Source organism: Papio anubis, chromosome 15 (genome assembly GCF_008728515.1).
Source record: "Papio anubis isolate 15944 chromosome 15, Panubis1.0, whole genome shotgun sequence".
In the NCBI taxonomy this organism is placed as follows: domain Eukaryota; kingdom Metazoa; phylum Chordata; class Mammalia; order Primates; family Cercopithecidae; genus Papio; species Papio anubis.
Window position 1 is genome coordinate 16360465 of NC_044990.1, and position 22531 is coordinate 16382995.

Here is a 22531-nt window from a genome sequence, read left to right on the forward strand (position 1 = left end):
GGAACTCAAAAAGCACTCTGGGGAGAAGAATTATAGACGTATTCAAAAACAAAGTGGTTAGAGTATATGGATCATTTTTATAAATGTATCTTGACACAGATGTAACACAGAAGATTCGGGAACAGTGAGATGAGTATGAGAGGATGAGATGAGTTGGAGCCAAGTCATGAAGAGTTTAGCAGGAGTGTTAAGAGAGAAAGATGAACTGAATCATAATATTGGATCAGAAGTTTATTGAATGTAGGAAAATATGTTAGGTTATCTTTATATCCTCTATAATCTCTGATGCATACTTGTGAATGTCAAGTAATAAATAGAAATGAGTAAAAGTTAAATTAATATGAAATAAAAATATTGGTCAGTGAGATTAAATAAGAAACATGTATTTGGTTTTAATGTGTGCTTTACATGGTGAAATCTTTTCCCTTTCTAGAAATTTATCAGATAATTAAGTAGTGAAAGACCAAAAAGACCAGTGTTTATACCAGGAAGGCATATTATTTTCTCTTCAAGTACATAATTCTGATTAAACAACTAAGATTCAAATCTCTATAGCTTTCTGCCATAAAACTAAAGAATATCTTAGACAATCCCACACTTTGGGGAGCAGACTAAAGTTACATCATTTATAAAATAGAAAAAACACTTGCCCCTTTTCTAGTTAATAATAGACGGGATCTATGAGACTTGCAGTTAGAACTATTTAGAAGAATGGTGTTATAAAGAAAAGCCATAATGATGGTTAAAACAAATCTTCTTATTAATAAAAATTTTGATTTTTTGAAAATATTATTTAAATTACGCAGTGAAAAAGGTATTAGAATCGAATCATTTCTGCCAAACTGTTGAAGACAAATATGAGAAGTGTTACATACAGAAAAGGGGCTGGATAATATTTAGAAATAAACCAGCCCTAATGAAACTGCAGTAACATTTTATAATTGTGGTTCCCCAGGCATCAACAAGCTCCAGATTAACTAATACTTCATACATAGTGAAAAGAGAAAATGATTGACAAACTGTCCTCTAGAGGATTAGGAGCAATTTTTTTAAAATTCACAACCCATGAGCTTTAAAATGCTAATAAATCAAGATATTCAAGAAAACACCACAAAACTTTGCATGTAAAATGGATAATATTGAAGCCATACATATTTTTATGCTCTGTCTTTGCACATTACAATACTGTTGCATTGTATATAAAAATTAAGAGCAAATACTGCATTTTTATACTAGATTCTATTCTATGACATTAAATGTTTATTGATTTAATCTTCATAAACATTCTATTATGTTTTATTGTTATTATTGTTTTACACAGAGAAATTTGAGGCATAGATTCAGTAACTTGCTCCAAATCACATAGGTAGGAAGTGATATAAGTCGTAGTCACAGCAGTCCCATGGCCTTGGTTAGAAGGTCTGTTTTGTGTGTGTTTTAAAGAAAGATCTTTCCTGCAAGTAGATGAAAAATGTAAGTGTCATGAACTGAACTGCACCTCCCCAAATTGAGCCCCCAAGTGTGATGGTATTTGGAGATGGTATTTTTGGGAGGTGATTAGGTTTAGATGAGGTCATGAGGGTGGACTTTCATGATGAGATGAGTGTCCTTATAAGGAGACACACCTTATAAGGAGAGAAAGTTTGCATTCTCTCCCAACCTCTTACGTCCCACCCCCACCAGGTGAATGTGACCAACCTTCTACAAGTCAGTGAGAGAGACCTCACCAGAAACCAACTATGCTGGAACCTTGATCTCAGGCTTCCAGTCTCTGTAATTGCAAGAAATAAATTTCTTGGTATTCTATTGTGACAAGCCGAGGTGACTAACACAATGGGCAAATTAAACAAGGGTGGACCCTATGACAGATGTATTCTAAAAGGTTCTCTTTCTGAAAAGAAGAATTATAACAAGATTCCCTTTTTTGGAGGATGATACAGTTTTTTTGGTCCAGTTCTACGACTTAACCAAAATGACCTGTGAATGAATTTTGTTCTTGTTCAGGAATCCTCAGACAGGAGGTAGAACCTAGTTATAACCCCAGCAGAGGTCCTAGTTATAACACTGGTAATCTCGTCTGAAGCAAAAGAGGTGAATCTATTTACAAAGGAGAATTATTAGCATGATTTCATCTACCTCGTATTTCATAATTACTAAATCACATATCTCCCAGAACTTACTACCTAAATTTGTTCAAGTCCAATCTTCTATCATCTTCTCTTATGTTCACTGCTGTATTTCAGGCAATCATCATCATTTGAACCATTCTCTGCATAAATGTCATAAATGGATCCTTATAATTTATAGGGTAAAATTCAAGCCCGATAGCAAGATGTGGAAAGTCCTTCTCACCTTCTCCCTGCCCACATTTTTAGGATAATCCAAAATAGATATTGAACTCTACTTGCTAGACACTGTCACTTTTGCATATTGTGCCTTTTCTGTCTTGAATGCTCATGCATGTTCATGATCATGATAGATGTCCACCTGTACTGTCCTCTGGATAATTCCATGCCATTACAGAAAAGTTCAGTTCCTTCTCTCATGCTACAGTAGCCCCTATTATAGACCTTACTACATTGTAAGATCCTTGGTTACATGCATTTCTCTTTCATCTGCCTAACTGTGACCCAGTTGAAGGCAAGAGCTACCTCTTGGGCAGATTTGCATTCTCAGCAACCAGATCAAAAGCTGTTTCTTAGTGTGCTCCAATAAATGCTTATTGATTTAATTAGCTTCTTGATTCACATAATAGCTGTTTGCTTTATCTACATCAGACTCTATTTTTTTCCTGCAAATAACCTACCTGTTCTTAAAATAATAATTTATAAGTTATTACAAATTAGCCTGAAAAAAATTGAATGACAGAACAAGCGTAAGGTAAGGAAGGAAAAATAAAAAAGTCACAGTGACATCACAGGTCCCACAAATATCAAATCAAAAATAATCTTTTGATTATTATCATCAACTTACAGGTGATAAAATTGATACCTATATTCAATAACTTGCCCCATACCATAGAGATTGAACATGGTGAAGGCAAGTATGGACCTAAAGCTCACACTCTTTTTAAACTAAAATAAAGCAAATGAGGAGACACATTAAAGACCTTACAAAAGGCAAGTCTAGTGGACTCATAGTATATGAGGAAGAAAGCAAAGACAAAAGTAAAAAAAAAAAAAAGAGGAAAAATTAATTTAGTGTGTTTATTCTGTAACAGGCACTTTACATATATCGACTGATTTACTTCTCATGCCAACAGCATAAGGTAGAAATTATTATTTTTCTTATTTTATGGATGAGACTAACAGAGGTGAAGAAACAGGCTCAAGGTCACCCAACTAGTAAGTGATGGAGGAAAGGAGCACAAAAAATGTGATTTTACAGTGCATGCCAATGAATACATGCACCCAACTCAAACACATACATTGTGCTAAATGCAAATCCTTCAGAAAGGACATGTCATGGTTTATATTTCCAATTATAGCTGAACTCCTATGACCATTTATTAACAAACTATGTATTTTTTGAAGACTTCACATTCTTAGGTCGTCTTCATCTGCAGTAATTACTGTGCACTTCTCCATATCCCGTTTCCCCCTCTGCCCCCTCCTCTTCATCACTGGGGGTGAGTGAGTTTAATTCTAAACATAAAGAACAATGCTTAGATTTCAATGGTAAAATATATTTTGCCAGTGTAGAATTTACAACTTTTCAACTAAATTAAAATCCCACATCTAAAAGTCTTGAGGCAAAACATCCACAAATACCCATTAATCTATGTAAGCATACTCACTACATACCAGAGTTCTTATATATGAAAAAATATATGTGCTGTATATAAACATCATACAAATGTAACAAATACAAACATGATATAGCTTAGTTTAAATATTGTGTAAATAAATGTATAATAGCAGTTTCTTTTGGACTCCATCTCACACTTCTCTGAGCTGTAGAACAGGTCTATACAATGCAATGTTCTTCACAGTGTCTTCCTTAGGTCAACTGTGTCAATATAAACTGGGAGTTTGTTAGAAATGCAAATTTGGACCTTGTCCTAGTACGCCTAACTTAAATCTGGTGATGGAGAAAAGGAGCCTGAATTTCAGAAGCTCTCCTTATGATTCTTATCCACCTAGAAATTTGAGAAGAACTGCTATTGTGATATAATCCCAGAATTTCATAACAACACAAAACCACAAAAAAACTACCTATATTACTTTTAGAAGTAGGTCTAAACAATTTTATGTATACATCTAAGGATCATGACAGAAGAAGGGGACTGGAGAGCTAGGCGCTTAATCACAGACTGCCCACCTCTTACAGAGATGCATAATCTCCTTTGGTTAAAAGAGTACCTTCTGCTGTCTTAATTTTTTCAAGGTCATTTACCTCAATGCATTAATAAAATTACCAAATTATGTTTTCATTTTAAAATATACTTGCTTTCCATAAAATTGACAGAAATTGCTTTCCCCTAGTATTTTGGTGAGAACTGGTAGCATTTTAACTGAAAACTATGGCCTTTCCAACTTCAGACAATTTTGATTCTGTCATACCTGAAGGTTGCCCACAGAAGCAGAGGGCGTTATTTTAAGAACTAGGCTAAATGAATAAAAGTGTGTCTACATGTTAGAATTTTGTAGTTCAGATTATTAAATTGAACGCATTATTTATGTCATACCCAATTCGATATTCTTATTTATTTATTTTTTACTAATTAAGTAGTCATTTTGAAAATTTTTTTTAAAAGAAAGAGAAAAGGAAAGGGGGAAAAGGAAAATCAGTGAAGGAGAGAAGATAATCCTTTGGGTTGAAAGAAACCCAACAAAGTACAAAATCATCCCAATTGTCATGACAGAACAAAACTGTTTTATGCAAATTATGAGGTTGGGATAAGATTGACGGTGTACAAAATCTGGAGGAGTAATGAGTGTGTGAGATTTCAGGCACTGTCAAGTTGAATGGGATGAGGAGAAAGAAATTATATTCTGCTCTAATTATATCAAATTGTATTAGTTTATACTGAATAATAATTTCAACGCTTTGAAAGAGTAATATTTTGATCTGTCTATGAAATTTTATCTATTAGTTATAACTGAAGAAAATAGATTTGGGTTGTCAAAATTTAAACAGTGTTTGAAGTAAAATTTCAGTAGAAATAGAAAGGATTAGAAACTAGAGCAGTTGCCGTGAATAGTTTTGAAACATCATTCTACTTAGTAGATGCAAGGGAATCGGGTGATAACTTCTACTTATAAAAATTTGTTTTGTGATTAAAGTTATGCATTTACTTATGTATTTTTATGCCTATATATCTATCAATAAAACCATGAGCTGATGAATACTACATCCAGAAAAAGTTCTAGGTAACTTTATTAATAAAATTAGTATCAATTGAAAGTATATCATTAATAATCAGAACATATGCTTTACCAACAACATAAATAATAGTTACCTTTACAAACGCGACAATTTTCAAGGAGATTGTCGCTAAATATAAGGAGTTCATTACAAAGTCCATTAGATTCCACCAATCATGGATGTAGTCCTGAAGTCCGCCATCCCACATCTGTTTAATTTCTCCCCATATGAAACCTGCAATTATAGAAAGATTCATTATAAGTATGGTTTCAATAGAATCACTAAAAAAAAGCAATATACAATTTAACAATTACAGATCTCGAAGCTGCAAGAGACCACATTGTTATACTAGAATGCAACTTCTATTTTTTTTATAGGTAATAATACTGAGTCCCAGCCCTATTTTAAGACTTTCAGATACTAAGTTAATTCTGGAAGATGTTGTTAGGACAGCCTCACTTTCTTTTATCCATTTGATAAATTCATAAGGATATGTAGTTTTTGAGTTATACTTGTAGCTCCTTTATAACTATATATTTCCCTTGCAAAATAACATTTCCTAAAAAGCAAATATCTTGACATATATTTTTCTCCCAAGTCAAAATGACTCAAAGATCATGAAAATCAGTGTATCCAGCAATCATAACTGGTTTCAGACAATAAGTGGAATACTTTGTTGTGTTTCTTTAAGCAGTTAGTGCCTTCAGAGACCGGACTTTAGTCTTGAGAAATGATGGTTATAGCATTCATGGTAATTCATTAAAATGCTTTATATGTAGCAATAGCTTTAAAGCTGTATCTAGAAAAATATATTTTTAATTTTTAATAGGAAATGCTTTATTTTCAAGTTCTATGAAGTACTTACAAAATATTAGTGTAGGTTATTATTTTATTTCCATTATCTTATTAAAATTTTATAATTCCATATTTAGAGCCTAATGATGAGAGAGATATCAAAATATCTAGATTCAGTAAATATTAAAAGGGTAAAGATGATGTCATAACTACATTAACACAAGCAAACAATGAGAATTCTTTAGGATAATATTCTGAAACATGAAATTTAGAGTTGAAGATCTGCGTAGGATGTAGAAAGTTGGAAAAGTATTATCCCTCCACTGACTCAAGAAAAATTGAAATTATAAAATTATAATTTTCCAAGCATGCATCAGAGAGATAAGAAACCAAGGAATCTAAACTTGAAATATAAGCACTCTCCTCTAAAGCATCCACGTTTTGAGCCTTAGCTCAGCGGCAGAGTATGCAAGGAAGAGACACTGGTACCATCCAAGACATTAGGCTCACTGTGAGGTCGCAGGAGAGACCAGAATCCCTGGGACCCACAGTCACAAGGAACATTTCTACCATTTTGCATGCTCTTCTTCACGGACCCCATCCAAAGCTCAAAGGAAATATTATAGTTCAAGCCCGGGGGAGAAAAGAGGCTGATTCTGTGGAAGAGGCACAGAGTCCTACCCAGGCTCCTCTCCCCTAAGGAGCAAAACACTTTAGCCTGGTGGAAGAGACAGAAAGCACTCCTGGGTCTCAGGATTACAGCAACACCAGCAGAGCAGGGGCAGGAAAAACTTCCCTGTACATAAGCTGCCATGTTTGCCATGAAAAGGAGGGCATAGATCATGGAGAAAGTGCCATCCCTAGCACTCAGATATAGGCCTGCCTAAGTCTGACCCTGGATGAGGACATCAGAGAGTTTTCCTGCCCTGCATCACTAGGCCAACAAACACCAGGGAACAATCAGCAATTGACAACCAATGGAGGAAGGGCCTCTGAGGCACAGATGCACAGGGAAGGTCAAAACTGTAGGTGGAGAAGGAACCACCTTCTCCAAAAAAGAAGAGAATAATCTTCTTTTCCACCCTAAGCTGAGGCATGTGATGCACTGAAATTGACCGTAGCAACAACAAAACCCAAACCCAACTCAACTCCTGACTTACTGCCTCAAACCTCTACACTAACATAGAAGAGAAGAGACATGTTACGTTTTCAGGCATAAAGGCTGCGTACGTCTGTTGCTAGTCTTCTGCATAGGTGGAATGAATAACTTTCCAAAACACACATACACATATGTACCCACATACACCAAACCATGATGCATCATATTCAAGCCGTCAAAAACAAAAGATAAAGAAAAAATACCAAAAGCAGCCAAGAAAAAAAAAAAAAGGAAGAAAAGTAAGACTGACACCACACTTCTGGTGTAAAAAGTATATACAAGGCAATGGAGTAACTTTTTTTTTTTTTTTTTAGATGGAGTCTTGCTCTGTCGCCAGGCTGGAGTGCAGTAGCGTGATCTTGGCCCACTGCAATCTCCGCCTCCTGGGTTAAAACGATTTCCCTGCCTCAGCCTTCCAAGTAGCTGGGACTACAGGCACACACTACCCCACCTGGCCAATTTTTTTGTATTTTAGTAGAGATGGGGTGTCACCATGTTGGCCAGAATGGTCTCAATCTCCTGACCTCATGATCCGCCCACCTTGGCCTCCCAAAGTGCTGGGATTACAGGCAGGAGCCACCGCGCCTGGCCTGGAGTGACATCTTTAAAGTGCTGAAAGAAAAAGAATAAAAATTAACCCAGGATTCTATATACAACACAAATAACTCTAAGAAATACTTACTAAAGACTTTTTCTTCAAACAATCAAAATCTGAGACAATTTATTTCTGTCAGACCCACACTAAAAGACATACTAAAAGGATATTTTTAAGCCAGAAGTTATATAATATTGGATGGAAAGTTAGATTTATTTTTAAAAATGAAGATTTATGTCCATAAATGTGTGTGTGTATATACATATATATATGAAGATATGTTATACATATAAAATAAAATATATATTTTTATTTAAAAGTTTTCTAACTTATAATTACTGCCTAAGTAAAAACTGTAGCAATATATTGTAATTTCCAACATACGTAAAAGTAAAATGTATAATGACATTAGCACAAAAGATGAGAGAGGGGAATTACAAGCCTACCATCATTAGGTTTTTATACTACACATAAAGCAGAATAATATTTTTGAAGTTAGAATGTAATAAATTAATAGTTTATATTGTAAATATTATGGCATCCTTTTAAATATTTTAAAATATATGAGTAGAGAGCCATAAATGTAAATAATAGTGTTATACAAATATTTAATCCAATAACAAGCAAACAAGGAAAAATGCAATGAAGAACAGATGGAATAAATAGGAAAGAACAATAGCAATGGGGGTACACTTCCAGTTTACCCATATCATAATTATACTCAATGAAATGTATGATCTAAACACACTAATGAAAATACAGAGATGATGATACACGAAAAAAAGTACAGGCACAACTCTATTACAATTCATTCCTTTACTTCATTACACAGAAGTAAAGGAAAAATAAAGAAATAACATAAAACAATAATTAAAAGACAGCTCCCGTGGCTACATTAATATAAAAGTAGATGCATTTCACAAGAAGCAATATTACTAGGCATAGAGAGGGATATAACATAAAAATAAAAAGGCCAATTCGCTAAGAAGATATAAAAATTCTGTGTGTGCTTATGGTTAACAAAAGAACCCTATAATACAAGATGCCATAACTATTAAAACTGAAATAAGAAACAAAGAAAAGTAGAATTAGAATTGGAGCTTTCAGCATTCCTCTCTGTAACCAACAGAACCAGCAGACAGAAATTTAGTAATGATATAGAAGACCTGAACAACACTATCAACAACATGACAACAGCAGAAAACATATTTCTTTCTTGTGCACATGGAACATTGACCAAGATAGACCATAGTGTGGACCCTAAAACAAACCTCAACACATTTATATATGTTGAAATCATACTAAGTAAGTTCTATGACCACAACATAAATAAACAACCAATCAATAGTTAAATGTACCTAGAAAATCCCCAAATATTTTTCAACTAAACAATATAGTTCTTTCGGCTCAAATACGAATTTATGAGAATAATTAAAAATATTTTGAAAAGATTGAAAACGAACACACAACTAAAAACTCTTTGTGAGGCTTCTAGAGCAGTACTTAGAGGAAATGTGCAGCTCTGAATGCTTTATTAAAAAAGAATGAGGGGTTCAACTCAGTGATTTCACCTTCAATTAAGACACTATAAAAAGAAGAGCAAGTTTAAATCAAAACAAGCAGAAAGAAGAAAATAACAAAGGTAACAAAAATCAATAAAATCTGAAACATAAAACAAAAGATAAATCGATGAAAACAAAATCTAGTTTTTTGAAGTGGTCAATAAAATTGATAAAACGCTAGCCAGAATGATTGACAAAAAAGATGATATAAATGATCAATATCAGAAATTAAAGAAGGAACATCAATACAGATCTTACAGATATTATAAGAATAATAAGCAACTAGAATGAATAACTGGATGCTCGTACATTTCAGAACTTAAATGAGCTTTTTTTTCCCTGAGACGTAAACTTCAAAACTCACTCAAGAGAACATAAAGCAACCTGAATAGTCCTATACTTATTAAAGGAAATGAACATGTAGTTAATATCCTTCCAACAACAAAAAAATTCAGGTCCAGTTGATTTCATGGTGCGTTCAACCAAACATTTCAAGAAAAAATAATACCGGTGCTAATCAAACTCTTACAAAGACACAACAGTAAGAAACATTTAAGAGGCAAGTATTACACTGATAAACAATCAGACAAAACTCTTTAAAATGACACATCAATAGCCCTTATAAATATGCACAAAAATCCTCAATAAATAGTAGTGAATAAAAGTTAGCAATATATATGAAAAAAATAAATCATGACCAAGTAATGTTTTTTCCAGATAATGAAATGTTGTTTCAATATTTAAAAATCAATCAGCATAATTTATCCCATCAACAGATTTTTGAAAAAATGTGATGATTTCAATAGATGCAGTATAAGCATTTGACAAAATTTAAGATGCATTCATGATAAAAACTTTCAGTAAAATATGAATAAAAGGGAAATTTCTTAATTTGATAAAGGGCATTTATAAAAAATTATAACGACTTTTCTGTAAAGGGCCAGAGAACAAATAATTTAGGCTTTGCAATAAATGGGCATGAATGTGTTTCAATGAAATTATTTTAAAAAACTGGCAAACAATCTGAGATCAGGTCCATAGTTTGCTGTCTCCTGTGGTGGTGATTACATGACCGTATGTGTTTGATAACATCTTGTATCTCTGCACTCAACTCCAAAAGTTAGTGTTATAACTTAATTTGAATGTAGCAAAAATTACAAAATTGATATTGAGGAATGAATACAGTGATAGAAAAAAAATTTAAAATATTATTGTAATACATTGATTACAGGCAATATATGAGTAACTACATTTCTTTTACATTTTCTCTCTGTTTGAAAATTTTAATAATAAAATGTTGAATGAAATAAAAGCATAGTAGACATGATGTTCTATCATTAATTAATGAAAATAAACAATGACTATTTAAAATTTTCAATAAAGTTTTGTTTTTATATTTTGTTCAAATTTATAACTCATATGAGACCTGATTTCAGATAAATTAATTATAGTGTATTTTTTAAAGTTGGCTGTAGACAACTGCTTTATTCTAAATTCAGCATTTATGTCCTAGTTTCCTCTTTTAGTCGTCTTTCATAAATAAATCTCTCATGAGAGGTCAGATAGAATTGGGACATAATTGGGAAAATGATAGTATTTACTACCTCCATATTGGAGAAAGGAGTGTATCAGAACTGAGTAAGATATGATGCCTGCACTGGATTTTAGAGCTGGTGGGAAACTTAGAATTTAAAATATCCAGTAAGAAAAAAGGCTTGACTCACATTTTTTCCACACCTATGGTGCTTTCTCCTACTAACCTGGCTACAGACTCAGAATTCAATTGACAACCACAGCCTGCATGAGAAAACTAAGGCCTAAAGAGGCAGTGTAAACAATAATGCGATGCCACTAGGTAATGAAGAAACCAGGACTGGATCAGAATCTCCTAAATGCAGTGCACTTGGACAACATTTTCTTATTCTTGAGAGTTTACAAGGCACAGAGCTATGTGCTTCAGAGGACAGACTGAGGGCTTTGGGAAGGAGGCATAAAGAAGAAGTTATGAGCTCAGTACAATGTTGCTTATTTGTTTTGTCTTGCTTGACACTGCCAATTCCCAGATATTAAATATGTGCATACAATCATTGGCTTAACAAATGTATTTCAAGTTAATTTTTCACCACAAGGCACAGTGATAAGAGCTAGTCTATGTTAGGTGATCAAGGGGCCAGGTTCAACTCAGCTAGCAGTTAGCTTTAGAATCTTAGCTTAGCCTCTCTAGGTCTCATTTCACTTCAAAATTTAGAGGTTTGGATTACATGACTTTTACAAAGTATGATTTTTATCCTAACTGCATAAATTGCCAAAGATCGCTTCTTCCTATTAGGATTGTGACAATTTTACTAAAAGCAGTCATCATAATCGCTGCCATGAGAGATGAAGAACTGTCCTGTACAAGAGGGCACAGACTTGCTCTGGTCTGCTCCACAAAGCAGAAATTGGATCTTTGATAAGAAAAGTATAGAGAGATAGCTTCTGGCCAAATATAAGGAAGAATATTCTGGCGATTAGAGTTGCTCTAAAACTGGAATGGATTACCCTGTAACAGAGATTCCAATCCAGAGGCTGTCTTTAAGCCACAGAAATTGTAGCAGTGAGTGGAGACGGATCTGCGTAATCTCTAAAATTCATTCCAACTTAATAAATTTGTAATTTGGTTGCTTTCAGATTTGTATGTATCATGAAATAAAATATATTTTAAAGTACATGCTAACCAGAGCATTTATATTTCATTATGTCTTACAGATAAACTTCATTATCTTTGTACCTGCTTCTACTAAACTGAAAAGTCAAATGTGATTATTAACAGTCACCGAAATAGCTAAATTCAAATATCTTGTGGGTATTTACATAGAGGATGAAAGGCTTTGGGAAGGAGGTATAAAGAAGTTATGAGCTCAGTACAAGTCAATATTTTATTTCGACTTCCTTCATAGCTGAGCAGACTCTGTTCTCATCTGATGGGTTAAAGGAGATGAAACTTCAACTGGAAGTTTAGACTAGATGACCTCTAAGGTTTTCTAAGAAGACTACCAAGCAAAAACTCACAATGCTGATATATTACAGTTCCTCTGGAGATCAAGGAGGAGACATTAAATCTGATTTTCTTGACCACCCAAAATCTTACTTCACTTCTGACCTTTGAAAGGCACAAATGTGTGGGAAAAACAGAGATCCTGATAAAACCGGGAACTCATGCCATCATTTTGTTCAAACTTGAGCTATAGATAAGATTGCCAATCAATGTCTGTTGGGTAATGTGTTGGGATCTTTTTTTTTAAGTTCCAGATTGAAATATCACTTTTTATAGCTCTGGTCACCACATACCTGTCAGATGGCTGTGGATTTATGTTTGTTATGAGCATGGTAGCGGAACGGCCAGTTTCATTTATTCTGGCAACATTTACTGAATTTTTGAAGAAACAAGCTTTTAGAAAAACTAGAGGGTGCTATTAACTAAATAAAAAATGAATTCAGATAGTAAATTATCCATGGTAACTAAAAAGCCTGAAGAGAACAAAGATTAAGAGAGCTTCTGTCACAAAATGTTTATCTTGTTCCCACAATGGGAACATTTCAAAATTGCTCTTTGCTGTTTATAAACAGAGGACATGATTTCTCAGAGTTGTGGTGGAGGCCTAATTACAAGCATTGATGTCAAGACTGTGGGGACCAACAAAGGAAAGATCACAGTACAAATGAGTCAGAGAACTTCCTTTTAAAAATATTTGTAGATGCCTGGAAGTTTTTACTATTTTTTTTTTCTACCTTTCCCATAACAATTTTCACTCAGGGCTATTTGAGGGTTCTATTATGTCCTGCGAAGCTGGCTGTGAGGATGTGATGGGGTAGGCAATGCTCAGATGCCACATTTAACAGCACCAATTACATGTGACAAATGTGTAACTCTGCAAACAGATCTCCCGTCGTTCCCTTTCTTACTGTCAGTACTTACACCAATAGTAAACAACTCCAAACAAAAAGCACATCACCTTTTCACCTATGACAACTTCCAGGGGTCTATCATTTAAACCCCAAAGCTGTGGGGGACCTGACCTTGGAAGTCTCTTCACAGAACACCGAGCTTTATGTTGTGGTATCACATCAACGAAGATAACTGAACACAAAACATTCCTCCCTGCTGGAGTTTTGTATTGTTTCGTTTTTTGATTTTCAAATCAGGGAATATAAAAGTAGTCTCTCGTCAAAAATCTGCTTCTATTCAAAGAGAAATTTAAAGGACTTCTTTTATTCAGTAGAAACCCACTTGTTCTGGACCGCTAAGAGAAACTCAGTTACAGGGCAGCTCCTGTTCTCAGCAGTATACTTAAAACTCAAACAAAGGTGAAAACAAGGACCCCAAGTATCCACGTTCTGAAAAGAGTTTACAGAAAATTGTAACTAAACTTTTCCTTCCAAGGTCTACTAGGAGGCATCCGGATCCTATCTGTTCACAAACATCTAGCCCTCTACTTCCATAATCTATAACAGAGGTAGACCTAGGAAGACAGATGGCGAGAGAGCCACGAGGTCAGGGAGTGCAGGGTTTCTGTTTTGTTTTTGTCATCGTCGTTATTTTTTAGAGACAGAGTCTCACCCTGTTTCCCAGGTTACCGTGTAGTGGTGCATTATATCTCACTGCATCCTCAAACGCCTGAGCTCATGCGATGCTCCCACCTCAGCCTCCTGCGTAGAGTAGCAACGACTAGAGGCACACGCTACCATGCCCAGCTATCTTTTTTTTGTTGTTGTTTGTTTTTCTGGTAGAAAAGAAATCTTGCTATGTTGGCCAGGCTGGTCTTGAACTCCTGGCATCAAGCCATCTCCCCACCTTGGCCTCCCAAGGAGGGAGCTTGGATTACGGGCATCAGCAGCCTGGCCAGGACAGTGCAGTTTTTGTGCTAAAAGCGAATCTCAGAAGGAGAGGTAAGGGTGTTTCCTCACCAATACTACTGCCTCCCTAAGTCAAGTAAAGGAGACTCTAAGAAAACCCCTCATAAAGTCTGGGAATTTCTACAAGGAGGAACTACTACCTCACCCCTGCTGGGGCATCTGTTTGGGCAGTTGGCTTGCTCTCTCCCCCCTGGGTCCAGCTCATCACAGAAAATAGAAAAGCAGTGAAGTTTGGCAATAGAGTAGCCCGTGGTAGTCTGGCCTTCTGTCTTTTAAGGTGGCAATGTTCTGTGATGCTGTTGTGAGGTAAGTGCATATTACAAGAATAGGCTGGGTTTGAGCCTTCTTGCCAGGACTCAAGAGGGATTTGTTAGGGTTCCAGGACCCCCATTAGGGACTGACTCCTGGTTGCAGGAGTGGAGGAACTGGAAGATGCCTGGCAGAGTTGAATCTCTGACTCAGAGAACTATGTAGTGTGGAGGCACAACAGGGCCCTCAAAGAACAGCCATGCACCCCTCAGGAGAGTCAGCATCGCACAGGTGGCTCAGTAATAGCCGGAGAGGCAGGACAACCAACCAAGAAAGAGCTCTGACCAGGGTACCAGGTAAATCAGGACATTTAACTTCTCCCATCCCCCATCTTCCCTAAAGCAACAGGAATGAGGAAACATGAAGAGCCTGTGTCCCACCTTGAATACCAGTGTTGGAGTTAAAGGATGTGTAAGAGATGGACAATTCCTTATCCTTCAAGCCATGAGTCAGGCCTTTATTGGGAAGAGAAGATCTTTAAGCTTATTATAAAATTTGAGTTTTAAACTGAACAGTCTACTTTTAAATAATTTGAATTTCAGAAAATTTATGATAACTGATAGTGATATCATTCGGAAACAAAGAAAGGATATTTGATATAAGGTGGCCAAGGAGACTGATAGAAGTAAAACCATTTCATGTTTAGATTCAAATACGTTGAAGCTCCTTAATAAAACCATTACATGATTAGGAAATTTGACTTCCAGAATTGTTTCTTAGTCTTTAATGTTTAAAATACTTTTGGAATTTCTAAATCAGCCAACCATAATCTGAATTTGTCATAAGAATCTACAGTAATTATAATTTTAGTCAGCAGACCATACTTCAAAAAACACTGACATAAAGAGACAGTGAATGTTAAATATTCTTAGTTGGAAGACATCTAAAAATGCTTAAACCACTATGGGTTTTGACACCATTATTTTAACATTTTGAGAAAAAAAAGCTAGGAATATATAATTAAGGAAGTACACATTTTTAAGTTTACCAAGAAAGGATGCCATGTTAGTTTCAGAGTAAGAGTGAAGTGTAGAACTTTAGAATTCCAGATCATCTGATAGCTTCTGACCTAAAAATAGTTACTTAAAAATCAAGTGAGACATTTTATCAGTGTAGGAGCTTTCTTTTTATAGGATTTTAATTTAAAAATTTTCCATGAAAACTAAGAAGTAGAATGCTTATGTAGATAGGAAGACAAGGAATAAATATTTCTCCAATTCCTTGTTCATTACCCTTTCAATAGGTAGCAGTAGTTGCCTAATATGTAGTTTTGAATAAGTGAATATTAATAGTTTCACTATGAAAATTACCACCTTCCACTTAATACAAACTTCTGAATATTTTAAAAATAAATATGCACAAAGGAAATATATTTATTTCTTTCAGTTTTCCTGAGTACTCCTTACACACACACATACATACACACACACACACACATAGACACACACACAGAAATTTAAAAAATAATAATATCCTTGAAGAAAACAAATTTAACTTTAGGACATAGCAACTAATACATGGAAAGCAAAATAGGAAACATCTCTAGGTCAAATCAAAGGACTTACTCTTTCTTTCTTGGAATGGATTGCTTCTTTTAGTGCTAGAAAGCCACACATAATATGTTTTAGATTAGAAGCAAGGCAGTGATGATACTGGTAGTGATGTGAGCGTGGTGGTAGTGATAAGTTTGCTATGTTGGTAAACATAATATTCAATAGTAAATCATATCAAATGCACATCTTAAAGAGCATTAGACATTTAATGAAGCAGAAACATGGTCCATTCAAATTTCACCTGTGTAAAAATCTAAGTCGGCAAATAGAAGCGAAGAAGTCTCTGGTATGGAGACATGTTCTGAGCTCTTTTTGCCTTTTCAAATTCTACCTCTCACACTTTTGGGTCAGTGTCTCAGAAAGGATAAAGAATCTAGATCTAGACTTACATTGACTGGAATTTGAATCTGGTATCACTTGTTAGCTCCTTGATCCCTTGATCCCTGCAAGGAATCTAAATTCTCTAAGCCTGTTTCCTCTCTGTGAAATGAGACATTAACTCATTTATTATGATTAAATGGAACAGAGTTACTGTGAAGTTCGAACAAAAGAATGCATTTAAATTACTCAGCACACTGCCTAACTTTTCAGTTTCTACTATTTATGACTACGATTACTACTACTACTACTACTACTACTACTACTACTACTACTACTACTGTTGTTACTCTGTGCTAATGAAGACTAATTCAAGAATCTCTCATGCTGGTTTTTTTTTTTTTTACTATGACCCTTTCTTTTTGGTATCTACTCCTCTTTTCCTATCTTTTCCCCTCTTCCCTTGAACCATGTTTTCAAACATTCTCTGAAGGCCAGGAAATTTCAATTTTGCTGTATCAAATTTATATTTCACTGTCATGGCCTAAAAAGAGTTTATTTCTCTCCAATAAAGAAATCATGAATTGGAGCACACACAATAACTGAAATCTTCATTAATATTTCATTGTTTGAGATATTACTGTGTTAGTCTTTATAATTCTGTGAAGGTGATGTTAAAATATTTTTTCCCACAGATAAATAGTAAAATGAGGGTCATATGTCACACTGTACTGACTGATTTCCTCAAAAATTAAAATATCCATTTTAAATTAATAAATGGGTAGTCTGCAACTTGGGTTTGAAGGTCTGTGTGTGTCTGAAGCTAGTTTGCTAAGATTATTTGAGCACCACGCCAAGGGAGGAACTGGGGAAAGTAATAGGCGTATTTCTTATACTTGTGAAAATATTGTCTGGGGCTGCTTGAGGGGATGGGAAATTCAGCAGTGAGGCTGAAAATATGAAGCCATATGATCTTAATGACTTTTGACAAAAGATGAAAAAATGGTCATAAGAGGAAGAATTAAATATATGTGCACACACATATATGTATATATACACACATGTGTGTATATGTATATGTATGTATATATATGTGTCTATATGTACTTATATACACATAACTGATTATACATATATGTGTAAAAACCATAACTGGTTATACACATATGTGTGTGTATATATATATCTATACACACACACATACACACACACATATATCAATACATATAGTATTATTTGACTCTACGAATATTTATCTAGATGAAAATGTGATCATCAACTTTTCATTCTACATCTTCAATTTGGTAGGCCTTGTTTAGATGTTCAGACTTGTTAATATCAACCTTTTAAAACATAAAAATGTAAAATAAATTATGGAAATGAGAAACCAACTTGTTTAAAAAATTGCTAAATAAAGTATGTGTTATAGGCAAGTTGTATAATCTGGATATTATGAGCAATTCTTACTTTATGCCTAGGAATTCAATAGAAGCTATTTTTAACAGAGCTTAGACCTCCTCCTATGTTATATCTTTTCCTCAGTTCACCCTTCTCACCATGCTCAGTGTGCATAGATTTGCATAACGTTTAATTGTGGCATAATCCCGGGCATGCTCACAATGTCATGTCACTTCAGCAGCCATTTTGTTTTCTCATAGGAACAAAGTATTTCCTGCTGTATTCATACAATTCGTAATGTATCATTGCAGAGTTTTCTTTCTTTCTTTCTTTTTATTTCTTTCTTTTCTTTCTTTCTTTCTTTGCTGGCGCAACAACATGGCAACAACAGCTTTATAACAGCAGGACCATCGACAGGTGCGGGTGGCACGATATCAATCGCTGCACCACCTTCCGGAGTTAAATTGATTCTCTGTCTCAGCCTTCCTGTGGAGTAGCTGGGACTACGTAACCTTCCACTATGCCCATCTAATTTTTGTGTTTTAAATAGAGATGGGGTTTCACTATGTTGGCCAGTCTGGTCTCGAACCCCTCGTGATCTACCCACCTCGTCCTCCTAAAGTGCTGAGATTACAGGTGTGAGCCCCCACGCCCAGTCCAAAGTTCTACTTCTTTCATGAAAAGCGTTATCCATTTTATCATTGATTTTACTAAGCTAATTACATAAGTCTACATCTGGAAATTTTACACATATCTATACTCTTTTGTGCAAAGGGATAAGTTTTAACAAAATTTGTGGGTTACAATCAGAGTTGGAATGAATTCTGAGGGAAAATTCAAACTGGGTTTCAGGAAGGCCTGAAAACTAGCATTCAAAAGTTTGTTTTTCCCTTATCTTACTACATATTATCTTCAGAAACAAATGACCTCTCTTTGAGATAAAACTCTTGCCATAATTTCGATGAATTCTCATAATGCACATTACTCATATAACATGCTTTAGTTTTCATGTAATTTTTTAATGAAAATAAATTTATCATATTCTATTCATTGCATATTCCTAGTATAGTATATTAAAAATCAAACCCTGAATAAGTTAAGAGCCTCAGTCACGGAGAACGCAAAAGTACCCAAGTCTCTGATCTTCTAGCCTCAAGCTCTTTCTAATCCATCATTCAGTGTTTCCAACAAAACTTTTTCTCCAGACACCCAAAAAGTGTAGCTGTGTTATTAGGTCCATATAAATGCTTGATCAAACAACTGTTTTACTTTTTACTCTAGATTAAGTGGGTAATTTGACAGCCTGAGAAGGATATTGGTGTCTATCTGTCTGGAATTTACTCATCTATTGAAAGTTCTAACAGAATTATCCATGATTAGTTTTCTCCATTAGTTAGAACTGTATCACAACGACCAGCATCATAAGTTTGGTCCCTGTAAAGCTTTTTGGCTTTCTTTCTTATATAATAAAGTTCATCCTGACAGCAAATATGTGCAAGAAGATCTCTTGAGGCTGTTTGATGGCAGAAAGGAAAGGTCGATAACCTTCAAATACAAGCAAGTCTGAAGTAAAAATAATTCTAAAAGCTTTGTTGGACGGTGAGTTCCAACTTATCGCTGACACCACAGCAGAGGGATAGAAGAGCCATTATGAACTGCTTTCTAAAGATATAAAACACAATAGATTTAAATAGTCAACAATGTTGAACTTCAACAAGAAAGATACTGAAATAACAGAAACCTTATTCTGCCATTGTACTGAAACACAAGATAACTGGTTCTATGAGGCTGAATACAGTTCTTATTGTTGAAAAACTGCAAGATTCCCAGGCAAAATCATACTTCTTAAGAAGAAAAAGCAATTGGTTTGAAAGGTTAGGCTTTAAAGTTAGAGAACTTTGCTACCTAGATAAACATGGACATTTATGATATAAATATATAAAACAAATAAGTGAAAAGTGTTTTGCTAGGATAAACAAATGAGAGGTATAAAGTGATCATTTCTCATACATCAAGATATTATGAATGTGAGGAAGATCTTTTGAAAATGGAAGAAAAGTAAATTTAGTACAAATAAAGAAGTATTACTTTATACAACAAGTAACTCACAGAGCTGACATGGTTTGAAAATCTAAGTCAGTTCGAGAAGACTTGAGAAAAAACCGTAAACAGAGTTCCAATCTACCATTGGGACAATTAACATGATGAGGGACACACTTATAAGCCACATCATTTCCGTAAGTCATTCAATCTTGATGTTATAAATCTAGAACCTTGCAAACAAAGAACTATGAAATGTTCTGCTAAGGGACGCCTGGCCACTTACTTTATCAGACAGTAGGACAGGGCAAGAGAATACAGAGGATTCATTAATATAGTCATCAGACCAGACCATGCTTTTTTATATATATCACATTTTTAGTAAAAGATTACAGTGTTCCTTCTCTGATATCTTTAGCTTTGTTTTCCCCCTCAACACCATACTTCCCATGAAAGGATCAATTTTCTCTGCTTTAACAATGGTAGCTTAGCAGACAGGATGCTACGATTCAGGGGGACTTTAGATGTCATTCACTCTAAATCTTGCATTTTGTAGATGAAGACACTGAAAATCCTGAGAGCTTGTGACCACCTATAATTTAATAGTCTCCTAATGGTAGAACCTGAGCATGGATTTAAGTCCAGTGCCTTTTGCAGAACAGCCCAACATAGCACACACTCCTTATAATCATGGATCTAGCAAGGCACTGCGAACTCAGTATCGGATATGAGGCATTCACAATTCACCAGACTTGGTGAACAATATAACGGTTTGACAGATCTCTTTGATATATAAACATCTTTTCCTCATGCCCCATTATTTAAACAAGATGATCATTTGCATGCCTGTTTTTTTTTTTTTTCCCCCTAGGAAATCTCTTTTCATCCTAAAATTCTCAGAAATATTAACTCTCTACAGTCAGGAAATCTTGAGAAAATGTTGCCTATAGCAGATATTTTTCTAAGCTGGAATTATAATACTCACAATTAAATCTATACCTCATATAATCATTTAGCTGTGGTTGGATGTAGTTTCTTCCAGCCAGCTTTCATGAAATATTCTGTTAGAATCTTGGTGTGTAGCGGGCAGCCAATGACTGTTTTCATTGGACAAGTAATTAGAACTTTGGACCTCCTATTTTAAAAATACTATTTACCATTTTATGACATTATGTCACAACTCTGTTTATTACCCATTTATTCCAGTAAAATTTAAGCTTCATTAGCAGAAGCGCTCTTTGTTGCTTTACTTTTGTCACTATCATCCTTCACTGCACATTCTGCCTGGAAAGTACTTGACACAGTTTCATTGATGGTATCAAGGAAAGATTAGGAATACTCTACATGCTTACATTTTATTGTATCTATAGTATTTTTTCCAAATGAAGTGTTCCGCATTTTATTTGGGACACTAGAATTTTTAGACATTCAATGTAAGTTATCCATAATGGAAAATGTAATGTCCTAAACTCTTCATTAAGAATTGTTCCCAAGACATTTTCTAAGAAAACTCCTTTAAAAAATTCTTAATGGGATATATTTAATTTAAATGAATCAGGAAGGGTTATTTTATCTTTAATACCAACTGCAATGTCATAATTATTTTATTCCAAAGGACATTCAGGACACTTATAGATTATGTGAGCCTTTTAAATTTCTCTTCTTTTCTTTCTTTTTTTGAGAGAGTCTCACTTTGTCACCCAGGTCGGAGTGCAGTGGTGCAATCTCGGTTCACTGCAACCTCTGACTCTCAGGCTCAAGCCATTCTCCTGCCTCAGCATCCCAGGTAGCTGGGATTACAGGCTCTGGCCACCATGCCCAGCTAATTTTCATATTTTTAGTAGAGATGGGTACTACTCGAACTTCTGATCTCAAGCGATCCACACACTTTGGCCTCCCAAAGTGCTGGGATTACAGGCATGAGCCACTGTGTCCTGCCCGGCCTGACCCTTTTTTCTAATTTAAACAAGATCACACTTTATGCACTTTAGATTAATGAGAAGCTACTCTATTTTAAAGTTCACCTGAGGATATTGTTTAGTTATCCTATGTAAAACATCAAATCTTGTCCCTGTTAACTTTTCTTATTGACAATACTTAAAGTATGGTTTTTACAATTTTTAAAACTGAAAAACATATCTATCTCAAATAGGCTGTCTTTTTTTTCTTTTTCTGTCTCAATGTCATTTTAGTCTCTTCAGCAGTGTTGAGAGTAACCCAAACTGAATTCTGAGATTTTGAATCATGAAATTTGTCACATATTTTCTAATAGCGAAATGATGAGGTGACTATGATAGCAGAGAGGTTTAAAATGATGAGCTAAATTGAGAAAATGTGATTTCTCAGCAAACCATAGTATAGAGAAAAGCATAATTAAAACGTACATTTTAACCATGGCTATAATAAAAAGGAGAAAGGAAAACAAGGTTTTCACTAGCTACTTTTTTTTTCTTTTCTTTTTTTTCTTTTTTATTTTTTGAGACGGAGTCTCGCTCTGTCGCCCAGGCTGGAGTGCAGTGGCCGGATCTCAGCTCACTGC

General features: G+C 34.8%; 1 protein-coding gene across 1 annotated transcript in view; it reads right to left on the bottom strand.

Moving 5' to 3' along the window:
* Window positions 1–22531, bottom strand: part of TRPC4 (transient receptor potential cation channel subfamily C member 4) — a 228693-nt gene that overhangs the window by 34715 nt on the left and 171447 nt on the right. Inside the window, exon 5 of the mRNA XM_017951196.3 lies at window positions 5462–5601. Coding sequence (XP_017806685.1) covers window positions 5462–5601 — 140 coding nt within the window. The remainder of the gene's footprint in view (window positions 1–5461; window positions 5602–22531) is intronic.